The sequence below is a fragment of the Epinephelus lanceolatus genome, chromosome 4, assembly GCF_041903045.1.
Source record: "Epinephelus lanceolatus isolate andai-2023 chromosome 4, ASM4190304v1, whole genome shotgun sequence".
Taxonomy (NCBI): domain Eukaryota; kingdom Metazoa; phylum Chordata; class Actinopteri; order Perciformes; family Serranidae; genus Epinephelus; species Epinephelus lanceolatus.
Window position 1 is genome coordinate 33,075,114 of NC_135737.1, and position 18,942 is coordinate 33,094,055.

The 18,942-nt window shown below is 41.2% G+C and overlaps 1 protein-coding gene across 2 annotated transcripts in view; it reads left to right on the forward strand.

The window, feature by feature from the left end:
- pde2a (phosphodiesterase 2A) overlaps positions 1–18,942 on the forward strand; it is a 224,533-nt gene that overhangs the window by 173,545 nt on the left and 32,046 nt on the right. For both annotated transcript variants that reach the window (XM_033631080.2, XM_033631081.2), the window contains exons 3-7: positions 12,449–12,538; positions 12,812–12,900; positions 16,849–16,958; positions 17,866–17,921; positions 18,158–18,217. In XM_033631080.2, coding sequence (XP_033486971.1) covers positions 12,449–12,538; positions 12,812–12,900; positions 16,849–16,958; positions 17,866–17,921; positions 18,158–18,217 — 405 coding nt within the window. The remainder of the gene's footprint in view (positions 1–12,448; positions 12,539–12,811; positions 12,901–16,848; positions 16,959–17,865; positions 17,922–18,157; positions 18,218–18,942) is intronic.

Consider the following 18,942-nt stretch of genomic DNA (forward strand, 5'->3'; position numbering starts at 1 on the left):
AAGCCACAGTCAAATTATTTTAAGTGTACCAGTTACACGATGTGAGATGTCAGACTGCCAGTTTGTTTTGTCAACAATCACTGCGACGGGGTGCCCGATGGCTTAGTGGTTAGAGCAGGCGTGCCATGTACGAAGGCAACGACCTTGCTGCAGCGGCCACAGGCTAAATCCCAACCATTGCTGCATGTCATTTCCTTTCTCTCTCCCCCTTTCACACTTAGACTGTCTTATCCAATAAAGGAAAAAGCCCCCAAAAGAAAATAGTCACTGTACCTGCGCAAAGAGAAAGCAGCAATCAGTAACCAGGAGTAACTAGAGTAACTAGTATTTATCATGTATACAGGGAATGTGAATAATCTGATTTCTCTGTGCTCGTGAAAGAACCCTATCTCGCATATGAGCATGACTGGGATATGCCTCATTGACGGGTTATTCACGTACATGTAAACACACTGAATAACATAATTTACCTACAACTGACCTCTGGGACAATAAGTCAAAGGAAATGTAAAAACTGTAGAGTCTCTAAACAGGTGTTTGAGGGTTTTCACAGCACTAGTTCATATTTAGGGGACAGAATTAAACGTCTTGTATGTAGGACTTAGTTGTCTTAACAGTAAGGTTGCAGATTGCAACCAACTGAAACTGTTTCCAAAGCATGTAGGAGAGCTGTGGTGACCGACACAAAAATGCAAATGGCTCTTATCTAGACCTAGTGTTTGGTTTGTCTGCTCTGGGCCACTGTAGAAACAACATAGTGGTCTCCCTGGACGTGGACCTGCTCCCTGAGTAGATATAACTGGCTCATTCTAAGGTAATGAAAACACACCAGTGATTTAAAACTAATGAAAAGATAGTTATGAATATATCCAATATCTGTCAGTATGTTCACCTAAATCCTACACACTGGACCTTTAAAGGCAGCGCTTATCAAAGCATATGTATGACCATGAGAAGTTTGTGGGAACGCTTTGATTGTGTTCACAGAGGTGTCTTTTGAAAAATTCAAAGCTGTCAACAGCACCTCCTTTAAAGACAACATTTTTGTGTGTTGCTGTGGTGAAGTGGCTGATTGTTGCTGATGATCAGGGTAGAGGGTCAGCTGAAGAAAATTTGATATGATTTACCTTGATGATGATTACAGTTTTGATCCTGTGCAGATAGGAGTGCACAAGAGAAAGAAATTGTGTTTGATTTGTGTCAGGGCTAGTTTTCCGAAAACAGGACCTGTAATTCACGTCACATCAGCGGATCAACATCAGATCCAAACAACACGACTGTCACTCACCTTTTATGGCAGGGCTGTCCACCAAAATGATAAAATAACAGCTGGTCACATATAATAGCCACATAGGGGCAAATCAGACAACAGGGAGGCTTCGCTCAAAAAATTATATAAAACATTAAGGTCTAAAGTTCATCTTTTACCTAAGAAGCATCCATCATTGTTCCATCTCCATGAGATGCTTATTCTTGATATATGTTTGTTTTCTAAACCTTATGTTTTCATTCTGTTTCTCCACATTATGAATTTAATATCGTAATTTCAGTCTGTGCACAACATCTGTTGCATATCTGTCTGTCTAGAAAGAAAAACTCCTCCTCTATCGGTTTTCCTTTTTTTTTTATCTGTTAAAGGTTTTTGGAGTTTTTTTCTTTATCTGAACTGAGGGTCTAACAATAGAAGATGTCATATATTATTCCAACTGTAAAGCCTTGTGAGGCAAATTTGTGATTTTGGGTCATAGAAATAAAATAGATTTGACTTAATTTGAGCGCACTCCATCCATTGATGAAGATCATGAGATGTGGCTAGCAGAGTCCTGCACAGGGCCATTTTTGAAAACCTGCACCCGCCCATATCTGTAAAGCTCAGTATTAGAACTGACCTGTTACCCGTCATTATGTCTAACTCAAAGCTGCACCAGCCCACACCCATTAATAAAGGTCCTGCCACCAGATGTGACCTGCACCTGTGATTAAACACACACACAGGCTACAGTCACTCACATTAGGCTGGGTTCTCAGTTCGTGAATTACAAATCTAGCGGAGAAAAAGTCTCTTCCACTGGTTGCATTCGATACCGGGATGCTGAAAACATTCTGTGCAATCACTGTGAGGTTAGGAAACATTTTAGCATGCTCCTCCCACCACCATAAAACATCAAAAGGATCCTCCTTGGGTGTCTTCAACTCACTGTGGGCTGCCACCTTATCATCAGGATACAAAGTTTCATCTCTGGAGTCTTCCTGTCAGTGACAAATGCGACGATAGGGTCAAAGGTTTGACTTCTGCCAATGACTTTCAAAATAAAAGGAATTGGGGCTTGATGATACTGACTTAGATGTCAAAATATTACACATATCCTGCATATATTTCTCATTTGTTTTATTCTAAAAAATAAAAGATATACTTTTGTTCTCACCCACTGCCCGTCCATGTGTAGGTCATCTTTACTAATGCCCGTACCCGTAAAATTATATATGTACCTGCAGGTACCCGACCCAGTGTATGACTCTGATGGCTAGAACTTCTAGAAATTTTCTACTAATTCAAACAAGTTCTGATCATTTCTCATAAGCTATAAAATAGAGACATAAAACAGCAGGAAATCTGGTTGTCTTTCTTGACAAAAGACAATAGGATATGTTATTGTATTTAACAAGCCACCACTACCCCCTCCTCCTAATCTTTCTCCTTGTCTATCAAATATATTTGAAGTAGCATTTTCTTGCATCTCACATCATGAATATTCCATATTTCACTGGTCTGCTCCTCAGGGGCTCCAATCTGCTTCCTGTTGAACCTTTCGCCTGCTGCTGCTGGATTCATATGGAGAGCCCCTCAGAGAACAGATCCTGCTCCACCAAATACAACTGTGTAACTATTTGTGTAATTATGCTTTCACTATTAGTGAGCAAAAATACTGCAAACATGAGGGCTGATGAGCAAAGCTGGGTCAAATCCCTGTGGGAATTAATCTGGTTTTAATCAACTTGAAATCAGACAGCATATATAAATGTGTACAAATCAGGCAGTGTCAGAAAAGACATCTTTTATGTACAGTAGAAGTACAACTCCAAACAATACAGCACTCACTGTATTGTTTTATATGATAGAATACATCCCTGCTCACCAGGCAACCAAACAGGTTATCATAAAACTTAGAAAGAGAGTGAGAATACTATCTGGCCTAGTTCTGCTCAGTGGGAAATTATCTCAATATTATACAGACCTGATTTGACTTTATCCTGCAAGCTACAGCTCCATCCATGTAGACTTAATTAAGATTTTCAGTGAGTTGTCCTCCTGGAGTTATGCTCCAAATGTCTGCCTCCCTCTCCATTAACTCTGATTTTTGACTGCTGTAGTTCAGGCAAAAGATTGAATGAAAGGGTAAAATTGTGCCCTGTATTTTTTTTGTCCTAACCTTCACAGCAAGTTGGCATTTTCGTGTTCAGCAGTCAAGCCCCGCTTCGCTACAATCTCATTTCCATACCACTATACCTGTGGGTTGACCACTATGTTCTTGTGCTGTTTTACACCGTCTGCAGAGCGGCTTCACAGAGATATTAAGGTTTAAGTGTCCTCCTGAAGAGCAAATTGAGCGCAGTTCTTGCAGGGGAAGTGTACACACTTCAGACACTTTGTACCGCTTTGCCTACAGTTAAATACCTGCAGCAAGAACAAATAAAAGTGGAAAGTAAGACAGAAGATAAAGACGGTAGATTGAGACTGAGGCCAGGTACAGGAAACAGGTACAAGGTCGGAAGTAATGAAATTATAAGCAACTCACTTGAAGTTAAGGCAAAAAGATAAGAAAGACTTTAACCATGCAGGAGCCAGGCCAGAGATGCCAAATTGATTTTCCAGTCAGTCTAGGAGTGTACAGTGATCTATGGTGTCAGAAGCTGCACAGTGATCCATAGTAAGCACACAATCATTCACCTATTTATTAATGGCAGCTTCAGTGGAGTGACAGGCCCTAAAAGTGGCGCGAACAGGTTCAGAAAGGTTACTGTTAAAGATGTGGGCTGAAAGTTGACTGTGAGACGCTTTCAAGTACAGTGGAAACTGCTTGTAGTGATCACAGTAACAATGATTGATGGATCAAAAAGCTTAATCATTCCTATACTATTGCTGTTTAAATAATTTTCTTAGTCTGCTCACTTTGGGTTTTTCATACATGACAACATATGGAAAAACTATTGAAAACCACAGTAATTCTATATATGCAAATATTTTTTAACTTGACTCCCATGATACTTTGCCTTTGCTCCAGCTGGCTGCATGAGGTTGGTGCTATGTGCACACTGAAATCATGACCGCAACAGGAAAGTCATTTTCTTTCAATGTAAAATACAGTCTCCTTGTAGCTTAAGACAAACTCCCAAAAACGAGCCAATGAGATGCAGCAGTGAAACTTTGTGTTCCTCAGGCTACAACTAGAAACAGTCATGCCTGCTAGTGATGGAAACAGAAAATGAATGTGTTCAGGGAAAACACTTATGGTTGAAGCCACCGTAATTATATGAACTGATAATGCTCCGTAATGCAACGCCCACGTAGTGAAACAGCTGTACTGTATTTTGAAACTGTCAGTAAAATTTACTAAATAGGGAAGCTCTATGTTTCATTACTTTATATTAATGTGATAAATATACAAATGTCAATTGGATGGTAGTCTGCACGAGAAATGAGGTGAAAAACAGTAATAATAATCATCAGCTCATAGTGATCAATTTGACCCAGACAGATGTGTGATCATTACAAATGTTTCCACTGTTGAACAAAAGTTGGAGACTGGTTGACAATTAATCAGAAACCCTGGATCATGATGTGTTGTCTTAATCAGAGGTTTAACCACAGCAGTTTGAAATTATTGGCAACAATATCGGTATTATGTGTGAAGTTAGCAATATTCAGCGTTATAGGTCCCTGAAATGGCCAAGTTATGTAGGTTAGGTTTAAAAAAAGAAACATGGCGACAGTGTACCTTAAAATAACTCAAAGTCCACTTGTATTTACATGAGACACAAAAAACGGTCTTCTGGGGAAAAGTGCTGTGTTTTGTGACCTATCTTCAACCCCAACCTGCCACCTTACACAAAGTTCCGCTTTTCATACTGCGTCCTTCTTTTCTTCCATCCACGCATTGGTGACTTGATCGCAGCCCTCTCGATTGCATAGGTTATACACAAATTAATGGCTCATGAAAAAGTGGGTTATATACAAATTATGGTGCATTATTACTTGTCCTGGACCAGGGGTAGGCATCCTGCAGCTCCGGAGCCATATGCGACTCTTTAGTCCTCTCTGCAGTGGCTCTCTTTTGCTTTGACAAAAAAACAACAACATTTTGTCAACTAAAATGCATGTCATATATCTACAGCCTGGCACCTTTTCCTCTATATTTTGACAAACCTTAACAGCAGTAAGTAGTCTTAAGCCTCCCTAGCTGGGCCAGCAATGGATTCCAAATCCATAAAAGTAGAAGTCTCAGAGGAAAATACTGAATTTAATAGTGGGTGGACAGATTTGTCTGCCTTCACCGCCAATGTGTCAAGTTAAAGTCACAAATGATTGTAAATAGCCCACTGCAGAGGAGCCATCTTGTAAATCATATTTCTGAATGCTCTTTCAGACCTATTTTTAATATCCACAGGCTAATTTAGACTTAATACACAATGTTACCATGAGGCTCAAATATGCTTTGCGGCTCTAGGCAGATTTTTCTGAATTATTTTTGATCAAAAATGGCTTTTGATGGTTAAGGTTGCTGACCACTGCCATGGACAAAGTAATTCATAGCTGACAGAGATGGTTTAAGATACAAGAGTCTCAAGTGTTGCTGTCAAATTTAGGGGTTAATTTGAAATAAGACTTACAAATCAGGCATTGGTCAGGTGGGAAGTTTCATTCAATGGTGAGAAGACATTCACACACATAAACAATGTATTCTGATAGAATGGTTCGTATCATATCCTACGAAAAATGCACACAAAACAGTTTGAATGACGTCATGTCCGTAATGTACAGTCACATAATTAACGTAAAGTTACGGAGGTTCGGTTGAGGAAAAGAAACATGGCGAGGACATACCTTAAAATGATTCAAAGTTCACACAGTTTTCCAGGGGAAAGTCCAGATTTCTTCCGGATTTCTGTGACTCATCCACCACCCCACTCTTTACTCCAACCAGCAATGTGCTGGAAACAAGGAAGCAGTAGCGTGGTCCCCTGATTACAGCCTTTCAGAATTTATGGGATGTGTACGAATTTGTTTGCATTCATTTCAGTAGGAAAACATACCAAGCGTTTGTGAGAAGAGCCTGACATAAACCAATCATATTCAGACTGTGCATGAAGAATCAGATCGTTTATCAGTAGGGCTCAATAGACAGTGATCTGTTATTTATGAAACCAAATTTGAGGGTCTTGGTGGGGATTCAGCTTTAAATAATTGGCCAATTTGTAGAGCAACCAGTAGGTGGTGTATTAATTAGTGTGGGGATTCAATCATGATTACCTTTGATAATTTTTTTATAAGACTTTATCAGGTGCTTTATCAGTAGTAGGGATGATAATTATATTTTGGTGCCTCTCACTTTGGGAAAGAAAACTTGTGGTTGATGGGACGTTGTAGAGCAGGCTATCAGTCTAATAACCTAAAAAAAATCTTGTGAAAATTACAGTTTTACATGCGCTGTGTGATGTACAAAAATGTCAGGTGGTAAACAGAAGAGCCTGTAAGGAAAACGTGTGCATGTGAATGAGAGGGTGCCTGATAAAGATAGAGGGGAGTCTGTGTTTAGTTATGCTGATCACAGGTGCCCTTCAAAATGTCAGAGCGCTCAGAGTGATTAGAAAGGCTGCAGATAAAGACAACAGCAAAGACTACCCCCTGATGAAAGGAGGAGGGGGGGAGGAGGAGAAGACGTAAGATTTAGGGGTTCAGGTAGAAAGATGCAGGGAGGGAAATGGAAGAGGTGTGGAGGAGAGAGGGTTTAAGGGTTTAAACGAGAGGAGGAGAGAAAGGCCATAAATCAGCATATGTGTTAGTGTGACATTTACAGAATTGTTCTGGTTTAATTGTGATTATTCGTACTGTTTTATATTCAGAGACTAGAGCACAATGCATTCTGATACAGATGAGTGCATCGCTGTAACAAATTATGAATGGCAGTAATCCAGTGAGTGGAATAAATATGGAATCTATGGGACTATTTCTAAAATTAAATAAAACATAATTAGATAAATATTATAAATATACATCATTATCATAATGGCTCTCCACACTGTCCTTTCGTGCCGTTTTGTTTCTATTGCTATCATCAGGGGAGGATTTGATGTCTCCCATATTAAAAATGTACACTGTTGTAATATAATTCAGATAAAAGCTTCATCCAAATTCACATAAATTGAAATGGCATTACCGAAAAACAAACTGTGTTAGTGTAATGAAATCACGTCGCCGTTTTCATTCAAAATTTCCAAGGCTGTCATGCCTCAGTTTTGAACTAATTGAAGGATTACACTGTCCTCTATTTAATTCTTCCTGCTGCAGAGGTTCAGTGACCCTTAAAAATCCCAATTGGATGAACTCTAAACGTACCCTATTCAAATGAGAAACAGAGCTTTTTCTTTTCAGCTCCCGAAAAGCATTTCTGAGACACTGCGTGCGGCGACAAAATGGAAGTGAAAAAAGCAAATTTAATAAGAAAATGGTGAAAATAAAATGAATCATGATAAAATGGTGAAATTTCATTAAGCAAGAATAAAAAAAAAGCTGTGATCATGTTACAAGCTAAAACAATCATGCATGTGTGTCCTTGTCTGCATCAGGACCTGATGAGTGGGCGGTTGGATGTGTGTGTGTGTGTGTGTGTGTGTGTGTGTGTTTGTGTTTGTGTTTGTGTTTGTGTGTGTGTGTGTGTGTGTGCTGACGGGTTTAGAGGCAGGTAAATTAATATAACAGATGGTTTGAGGTTTATAGCAAGAAATTATTGCGAAAGGTCATAAGACAGAGTTTGACATTTACAAAGGCATACATCTTATTGCTAGTAACACACACACACACAGACACACACAGACACACAAAGGATGACAGGTTTCAGCGTCTATCCTCGACGAGTTCTTGACAGCAGAGTGGGGAAGACGAGGAGCCAGCGTTTGTCTGCAGCTCAGATCTACTTTCGATCAAATATTATTTATCGGGATTTACACAAGCATTTTCAAAAGCTGCAGCTTAAGATGCAAAACATTCTCAGATGCTTTCTCTAACACACACACACACACTCACACACACACCCATACACACACACTGGCAGAGCTCCAACTTCATTACAACAGCACTCTGGCAGGCTGATTGAGTGATCAAAGCTAATCGCATTTAATCATATCTAATCATATGTAATAACCAACACGGAGTGCTCAGGCATGACAAGACTCTTCTCCTCCCTCACTCCTTAACCCTCCCCCCGACAATCTCAAACTGTCCCAGTCATCCAAACACAAGCCTGAACGTGAGCGATTGACAGAGGAAATAGGTATAAAGGGAGGGTGTCCAAAAAGCAGAGAAGAAGAAAAATAAAAGAGCAGGTGACAGATGGACACCTTCGGTAGAACATCGAGCCCCCCAGCAGACGCAGCTTGCAGTACCTCTGTGGTGTTGTACGCTTAAAGAAGGAACAAGATGCTCTTCCTTCCGGCTCAGCTGTGCAACTGTGGTGCTTTATCAGAACAACTGAGAGAGAAATGATCACAGGCAATTTTTTCCAACATTATCTTTCCAATTTATATTCAGTACACAGTTTAAAAAGCTGTGGCATTTTAAGCCTCTGTGATTTCTCCCAGTGTTTTTCTAAGCTTTGATCAGATTTTGAAGTCCCGCTGAGATTCTCTTTTACACTACGGTTACATGTAATAATAATGCCGAGTGATGACTAGAACTGGTAGGGATTTAAGTAGACCGCACACAGAACGTAAATATTCTTACAGGATGAATTTCTAGCTGTCACATTGGATGTTACGAGCTGATAAAGTTGTGGTTGTGAGACGCTGCGGATCTCTGCGCCTGTTTTGTGGAAGGTGAAAATGTAAAAAAAAAACCTTGAAGCACAAGCTCAATCTTGCTTGACCTTAAGATATAAGCTGCAGTGTTTTCTCAGATCAGCTCTCCTATTTTCCTATTTCTCTGCTCCTCTAGTTTCCAGACCTCATCTTTATTAAAGCAAAAAGTTGCTTTTAGAGGAGTAAAAAGAGAGAACAGACTGCTCTCACCTTGCAGTTACACTGACCCTTTTAAGGTGTTAGTATGCTGCAAACAAAGTGCTTGTCTGATGATCCTGCTGCATCTGAAACACCTTTCTAACGTATCGGGATTGGAAGGGCTGTTTTATTTTTCGCAGTTTTCTTCTTTCCTAAACCAACATTTAGCAAGCACAGCCACTTTATGCAGCAATTGGCTGGGTGTGTGGGGGAAACAAAGGAAGAATTTTTTCATACCTTACTGACATTTCACCAGGGTATACGGTGCATGATGGTAAATGTTAAAAAAAAAGAAACATAAAAACTGAGCTACTGGTGATAGAAGTCATTGTAGCATGTATGTCACTGTCTAGCCTACAATATTGTGTGTCTACTATGTAATTAGCCTGCTCAGACTACTCAGTCTTGCTTTGTTTGAATGCTTATAGCCCATAGAATAATGAATGGAGGATGATGACACTTTATGTGGCGATATTTCCAACCAGGGTCAGAGTCTGGTAACGTTATTCCCACCACTTGCAATTGCCATCTCTCTCAGCTCAGCTGCCTGTTCCACCCGTAGAGACTGACCTCTGGTGGTGCATATTGTGCACTACAATACATCACCTCAATACAGCATCTCCTTATCAGTTTGATCAAAAGAGGAGCATTTGTATTTTCGACGGTGTTAAAAATCATAGTTTCGGGATTTCTACCGTACGGATTTCTAAATCTAAGTATCGTAATGCTTTGATACCGCCCAAGCCTAGTTTGAACTTTCCTCTCAAGCAGAGGTATAGATTTTGGCGGGGGGTGCAGGGGACTTGTCCTCCTTAATTTTCAGAACATGTCCCCCCATAAAAACTAGGGGTGGGGGAAAAAATCGATACAGCATAGTGTGATATTTTTGTTTGGCAATATTGTATCGTCACACACAGCGCCAAGTATATAAATCTTTAATATGACAAATACGAATTAAACTTTAGGTAGCCTCCTAGAATAATATAAACAATTGCTTTTTCAGTCCACTAGATACATTTTGCTGCTGCAAAAAAATGGAAGTGAGACGAACAGACTGAAAACTTTTTAAACTGATTAGATAAAACAGATGTTGAGAAAACTTTCCTTTGGGGACATCATTTACAGTTGAGAAAATATTGCAATATATGGCAGCATATATAAGCAAAATATTCTTAACACATTTATGAATATGTTATCATAACATATTTAAAATTGCAGTAATACTGTATTGTGACTGAAGTATCGCGATAATATCATATCGTGGATCCTCTGATGATTCCCACCCCTAATAAAAACATGAATCTAGCAGAGGGCTCAAGATTCATTAACTGTGAGAATGTGACCCTTTGACGCAACAGGTGGTAGGTGGTGGCAGCATGCAACCTCAAATGCAATGGTTGCAGTCTGCCATGAAATGGCAAGCAGAAGTAGTAACTATGCACGGTTGAAGCAGGTAGTACCATGATATATCCTTTAGAAATTGATGCAAAAAAGACATGTATAGTCCAGTTCATACCAGTTTTAGAGTGTTGCAGAGTAAAGTTTCAGAGCTGTAAATTGGCAGGTCTGAGCTCGACTGAGAACGTTAAACGTGTCACCTGTTTCAACACCCAATTGGTTTGTAGTGAAGTCCTCTGGTCAAGTCAAAATGACTGTAGACGGTGTGTTCGCTTGCTGCAGCAGGTGCTCCATCCTCGCCGAGTTTCTGTTTCTGTCCTCACGTTGTGCCATAGTCGGACGATGGGTCGCTGCTGCTGCTTACTGCTCGCTGTATGGGCTTATGCCTCCCCATCCACACACACACACACACACACACACACACATTGTCACTGACTGATTAATCGCCGTTGGCTATTTATATTATTGTGGCATATTTATTATGACATATTTATTATGAATACAGTCCATCTGATGCTCGTTTTGTTTCATCACTACTACAAATGCAGCTGTAGCCAGTATCTCACTCTCACTATCCTCATTCATATTTGAAGAAGCTACAAATTATGTTCAGCCACAAAATAAGCCTGAAAAGCTGAAAATCAGAACACAGTACAGAGAGTTGTTGCATAGAGATGATACACCATCTCATCTAGTTGCATTGGTGTGAACCGGCAGGTCTTAAGAACGTTGCAGAACGACACATAAAAACTGACCAGAATGCAGGAAATTAAGTGTTTGACGCTCAAAATTTCTTGGGGGGGGGGGGGCCTCCAGACTCCCCCTCCACCCAAATGTTGAAACAAACGCAACGCCCTTGCTTTAAAGCTCTCTTCACTCAACTCTGTATGCCTCTTTACAACATCATCATGCAACATTATGACTTTCCATTATCTCCATCTGTATGATTCATGGTGCCCCTCAGATGACCTACATTTTGCCCTGCCTTTGAGTGTGGCCACTTAGGAACATAGGAACAGATATGAGCACTCTGTGGTTGGACAACGTTTAGTACAGACTAGTTTGTTTCAGTCATGCATAAGCCTTTAGTAGCTGTGATTAGATCCTCCGTGCTTGTCTGTCTTTAGTATTTTTCTGTGTATTTAATTTTGATGTGAGGAGATATTTGATCAAAGTCAAGACACATAAAAAACAGATCTTGTTAAATTTGATCAGACTGATCAGAGGCAGACTGTAATTAAGATAACCACCACTCTCCTCCAAGTTAAGTGCTTCTATCCGATCTTCAAAGCGCTCAGCAATGAGCAGAAAGTAAATATCTTTTATGTCGTTTCTGAACCGTGAGATTTTTTTTTGTTGGTTGTACTGCCATACGCCATTTCATTTCATGAATAATCAAGCGCTTCTTGTGAAGTGCTTGGTTTTCACAGTGCCAAAATGAAACAAAAATCATTGAGTGTCCTGAAGAGCAAAACCAACTCCGGTAATCCCTGACGATGTTTGAGTTCAGTTTTCATTTTTTAAGCACCTCACTTGTGCCTCCAATGAGCACAGATTGCCGTGCGTTACAGAGTGTGACACACTTTAAATATTGTTTCAGAGGCCTTCACAGCCTGCCAAGCTGAATATCTGGGGAAGAGCTGTTGAAATGTAAACCTTGTACCCACAAAAAAAAAAAAATAAAACCATCGCCAAGGCCTCAGGTTCTTGGAGGCGCACGTTGAGATCATAAACAAACAACCAAACAGACATCAGGGCATCTGTTTGTCTCTGTCCTCAGGATGCTTTGCTGCGGCTGGCGGCAGTTGTCGACGCACGCTCGCTTCGAGTGGCCCTTCGAGACAGCATACAGGAGTTGCTACCGAGCACGGTATTTGTGCACACACACACACAAACACACACACTCCACATTTGCACAAACAGCTCAAAATAATTGACATTTCCTTGATTTATCACCTGAAAACTAAAAGCTTCCTGTTAGTATTCAGAGTGGCGGAGCTAAAAGCTTCAGCCCTGACATAAGACCAAGGAGCAGAGGCCCGGGCCTTGTTGCAAATGGATGAACCTCATCACTCATGAAGTTAATTAAAATCTGATTAATATTACAATGAATGTGCACGTTTATATGTGTGTTTTATTCCAGGAGTGTGTGTGTGTCTACATGCTGGAGGGATACTCGAGGCTGCTATGTGACAACCCGCCACACGAACTGCCACACGAGGGAAAGATCAGGTGTGTACTCTTTGTGTGTGTGTGTGTGCAGTAAGCAGCAGATGTATCGCAATAGAACAAGGGAGACATGAAGAGGAGAAACAGAGACGGCTGTTTCCTCTGTGTGACTAGCAGGTGCCACCTGAATGAATATGAGCCACGCAGCCAAAATCACATCATCACCACAGAAACAGAGAGTCTCATCATAAAGACACATGAGGACATCCTCCGTGTCTCTTATCCTCTCATTTTCACCACCTCTTATTCTTCCCTCATCCCCTATCTCTATTGCTCTCTCATTAAAACTCTCCCCTTATCTCACTTTTGTCCCCTTCTTATTACACATCCCTCTCCCTGACAAACTTCTTCCCTATCTTGTCATCTGCCATCCCACCTTCCCACCTCACAGCATCAGCCTGTCGTTGCCCTTTTCTTCCCTCTCAGCCTGCTCTCTCCCCGAAGAGCCATGAAGCACTAAGCCGGCTGTGTTTCGGTCTATCTACCCCCCCCCCCCCCCCGCATCTCCTCTTTCTCTCTCACCTTCAATCCCTCTCCCCGCGGAAGTGTCGCAGGGCTAATAGCCGAGGTGACAGCGCCCGGGGTCCCTCAGTGAGACACGGCGATCCTCTCCTCTCTTAAGTGCTCTCTGAAGCTCTACAACCCTGTGTGCTACTGCGACCGCTGCCCAGGCTTCGGCAAAAACCAACACTGCATAATAGATGAAACTGTCTGTTTGTCAGACAAGAAGCCTTTTTCCAACACCTCATTGCCACACAAACATGGCCTCACACACCAACATGCTTATGCAGACACGAGCGTGCAAGGACACGAGCACAGGCCACATGTACAGTATGCACACACACACATATATATACAATACTTTCACACACATTCGTCGGGGCTGCATTCGGGATAGAGGTAGTGGGGATATTAAAAGAGCTACAGGGCACTTTGTTACTTTTCTCCCTCCAATTCACCTGCTTATATAAGCCTGTTATCAAGACCTTGGCATACACACACACACACACATAAGCACAAACACCCACCCAAACACACACACACACACACACACACACACACACACACACACACACACACACTCAATGAACCCATCTGAGAGGCAGAAGGCCACTTTGTTTGAGCCTCATTCCAGCCCACTTTACAATACATGCAAACCCATTAACTGGTCCTTGGCAACCTTGACACACACACACACACACACACATACGCACACACACACACGCACACACACACACACATATACAAACACACATATAAAGGAAAAACGCACAAACAACTTCAGCCGAGACATCTTCCGTGATTGTTTATCCTCTAAAACTATTTGTTGTGTACAAGATAACCGATGCCTCACAGCCACACAAGCTATTGTTGGAGATACTGCGAAAAGAAAAACACACAGTCCAAGGTCTAAAACATACAGAATGCAGTGTTACATAAACAATGTAGCTGCACAACTGTTGCAATAAATATTTTGACTTGTAGGTTTATTTCCATCTAAAGCATTTTTCCATTTTGTGAAACAGGCTTTTTATGTCTTACTTAATATGCAAATAATTAGATGTTTTTGCCGTCGTATGTCATAAAGGTTTTGACAACATTCAGTTTGTAAGATTGTAATACAGTTATGACATTAACATTTTACATATTTTAGATTTAAACAGTTTAGTTATTCTTAGATTTCATTTTCAGCCAGTCAACGACACATTATAATAATAAATGGACCTGCACTTATATGGCACTTTTGTAGTCTTCTGACCACTCAAAGCGCTTTTACACTACAGATTCACACACACAGTCACACACTGGTGGAACAGCCATCAGGAGCAATTTGGGGTTCACTATCTTGCTCAAGGATACTCCAACATGCAGACCGGAGGAGCCGGGGATCGAATTGCCAATATTCAAATTAGTGGACGACCTGCTCTACCTCTGACCCATGGTCACCTGAAAGTAATGAAGCGAACGAGATACGACTCAAAATGCAGATTTGAATGTACAGTATATCACCGATCGCCTTTCTAGTCTCCCAACCACGCAAAGGGCTTTTACACAAAACAGTCACATTCACCCATTTACACACACACATTCACACACCAGTGGCCGAGGTTACAATACAAGGTGCCAACTGCTGGCAACTGCTACTCAGTTTAAATAATCAGATGCACTCACACACCAATGGCACGGCCAGTTCAGTATCTTGCCCAAGGATACTTTCGCATACAAGCTAGGGATCGAAACGTAGATTTTCCGACTGGTGGACGTCACACTCTGCCTCCTGAGCCACAGCCGCCAATAAGTCATAAGCACAAAAGATTTATAAATCAAAAAAACTGGCCTGACTGAACCAATTTCTGTGAGCTATGACTTTTAAAAAGTGCGTGCCTTTGGACTGCCACTCTCCTTTAGAGTTTTATAAAATGCACAAATGATCACATATATGGACAAACACACAGACTAATAACTGTTATGGTGGAGAGAAGAACTATTTCACGCACTGTCGATCATGTCGTTCATATTCCGTCATCTGCAAAAACCTCATACAGAAAATAGCACACAACACAATACCTGAGCTGCATATATTAACAAAGACATTCGCACACTGGCTCGCCGTCAGCTGCACAGAGCTGCAATGTTTCTTAATGACGGCTAAGCAGTTATGACAAATGGGGCTCGTGATGTCGGTTTAGGCAGGAACATGAAGTCATTAGCATCACCCAGATAAATTAATCATTCGCTCATTTCCATGAGTGCCAAATACACACCCACTTTTACTGTATCTGAGTGACCTATTTAAATGTCCATCTCCATGTCTCTAACTGTGGTCACCGGCCACTGCTGCACTGTCAACACACCGCCCACCACGCCAGCTTTGACCTACATGTTATTCAATTTGAGCTAGTGTTGCTGCTGACTGCTCCGAGCTGATTTGTGAGGCTTTAGTCAACCTTATACTTATCTCTATACATCAGACATGTAAATTGCATCATCTAATAGGTGTGTCATTGTTGCACAGCAACAACTAAATAACAGTGTTTTTCTCAGCGCCCCAGGGTGGGTTTTTTGCTCTTTGCCGTGCCTGCGATAAATTGGCTTCACGCTCGTGCAGTAAAGCTGCTTTGACCAAAGACAATACACAAAGGTCAGTTGTATTTGCCACCATAGTAAACTGCAACAACTGAAGTGGACTGTTCCTCAGTGAGCTGAAATAAATGGACACTTTAAAATCAATGCACCATGCGGAGATTTGGCTGCAATGGTTTGAGGGGATTTTAGACTCTGTGAGCATGTAATGGAGTGACTGCTGCAATGTGTGTGTGTGTGTGTGGGTGTGTGTGTGTGTGTGTGTGTGTAGCTGCTGGGGGTTTCAGTAGATTATTATGAGAAGCACATAGATGTTGAATTTACCTGTGTGCATCAGTGAAACTATTTTCCTTCTTTTTGTCCTTCATTTCCATATTCATGCAAGTCTGAGTGTGTTTGCTCACTGAGGTGCGGAGGCACACGTGTGTTTTGTGCATGTGTGCAAATGCGTGTGCATTTGTGTCATCTGGCAGTCGTCAGTCCAGAATAAATAAATGTATCATATTTTAGCATAAGAGAGCTGCCCTCTGTATTAAATGTAACACAGGCACAGAGCTGCGCCTTTGCCATCATCACACCTGGCTTCACACCTGGCCAGCACCTCCACACACACACACACACACACACATGGCTGTATTGAGTTCATATAATTTGACAGTGAATAATAGTTCTATTCAGACATGTTTTGGTTAGTGTCAGTGAGCACAACGTGTCTGTTTTTGTAATGCTGGTGATTATTTTTCCATTTGCTCCAATTGTCTTCCAAATCCCCTCTTCCTCTTTGTCTCCCCAGCGTCTGACACGCTCTCTCTGTGCTCCTCGCAGTGTGTGATGTGCTGGAGGTAATTGTCTTTCTCTGTGTCTTAGGAGTATTGTGGACCAGCTGAAGCGATGTCAGTGCGCCGGCCTCCCTCCGTCCGAACTGCCAGAGAAATACAGAATCTGCCTCGCAGCTCCATTACCAGCACACAGAAGAGGTGTGTGTGGCTCTTCAGCATGTGTGTATGTTAAAGGGTGTAGCAGGGGCTTGAATGGTGCTGGCAGACAGACAAATGGACCAACATCTGAGTGTGCGTGCTTGTTTGAGGGTGTGTAAGCGTGCTCCTGTTCATGCAGAGGAGCAGAGAGATGTGAGAGTGTGGGAGAAAAAAAAAAACGAACGGAGGTAGAGAGAAGTAGCAAACAAGAGATGATGATTGCAGAGGGATAGGTATGGAGCTGCGTGGGCAATAAAATTGGACAAGAGACCCCCCCCCCACAAAAAAAGCAATGAAAGGTCTGTGATGAGAAAAAAATGTAAGGGCTCACATGGAGCGCATCGAGCACACTCCGCATTCCTCTTCAAATGAACATTTTTTGTTTTTATCTAAAAACAGGAATGAGAGAACAACCTGAGGGGATGTAATCATGAAGAGACATCCTAAAGTACACATGCACGACCACTCTGCACTCTGCGGATCAATAAATATCACTGAACATTTCATGTTGCAGCAGAAAGAGGAGATAGTTTGGTACCAGCGTGGTAAACACATCACTCTGTCTGCCGTTTCGCCTGCTGTCCACACATGCACCCCCAAGATCAAACAGATTTTGTCCATACAGATCTGCTGTTGCTTTCTGCTCCACACTGACGGGAGCAAAAAATGAAAGGAAAGAAAGAACAGTTACGCAAGGACATTAGGTTTATTATTTCCCATGTTCTTTTCCCCTGCTTATTCCTATCAGAACACAGAGAGAGAACAAAAAAGATTAAGAGCAAGACAAGGACATGGAAAGAAAATTGAAGGGGGCCGATAAAAGGACCAAGAATGTGTTTTGTCTGAATCAACGCATTACATAATATGAATGCTTTTCCTTTCTTTTTGTATTCGTTCTTTCTTTCAGCTGTTGTCATTCCTCTCTTGGATCAGGAGCAGGACAAGGCCATCGCTGTCTTACTGGTAAGTCCTTGCATTTGAGGACATACAAAAAGGTTTATAAATCAATAAACTGAAGCAACAAAAGCAAACTCTAATGATGATGACATTACCTCCTGCATGAAAAGTTAGTTGCAGTTGAATGACATATAGTCGTATTCATTTGGTTTCACTCAACATTCGCAAATTAAATGAACTCTACAGAGGCAACAGTCAAGCTCATTCACTGGACTGCACTGAAATGTGTGTGTGTGTTGCAGGTGGGCTGTAATCCACTATCTGATCAGGATGAACTGCATCTTAACATGCTGGAGAAACATGTAAGCTCTCTCTTTATCTGTTTTTTATGGTCACATATGTAAAAAATAAGCAACTTGGCAACAGTAGCGGACTTACTGCAAGAGTTCAACACGTTTCGATACTGGGCCTTTATCAGAGGGTTTAAAGCACAGCCTGTATGTACTTTACAAGAAGGCGTTCTCTCTGTTGATTATCTTCTGAGAACTGGAGACACATCGCCAGCTTTTAAAGGATGCTGCACCTAAAAAGAAAACACAAACTTAAAGAAAATACACCATTAAACATTGCAAAAATATCATCGTAGCAGCAAGGATAGAATTTACATTAAAACAGCGTGCTAAACTATCAAACTCTTTAATAAAATAACCATAAAAACAGCCTTGAAGTTGGAAGTTTCTGAGATCATAAATCCAAAAAGCTTGTTTCTGCTTCTTTAAAAAGTTTATATTAAGACCGCTTGCAGTCCTGGATAGAGTCTATTAATATTAAAAAAAGAAAAATCTGTCATTTTATAACTTTGCAGAAACGTGTGTGTTGGATTCACACTCACTTTCTCAGTATTGATTTCTGTATAAAAACTGGTCATGTTTACTTGACAGTGGGTTTTTGTTTTATTCATTCATTTTTCTGGATGAAAGCATCGAACTGTATTTAGTCTGATAATTTGCTCCCTCAAATTTTCTGTAATCTCACCTGACTTTGCTCGTCTGCAGTGTTGGGTTGTAACGGATTACATGGATTCAGG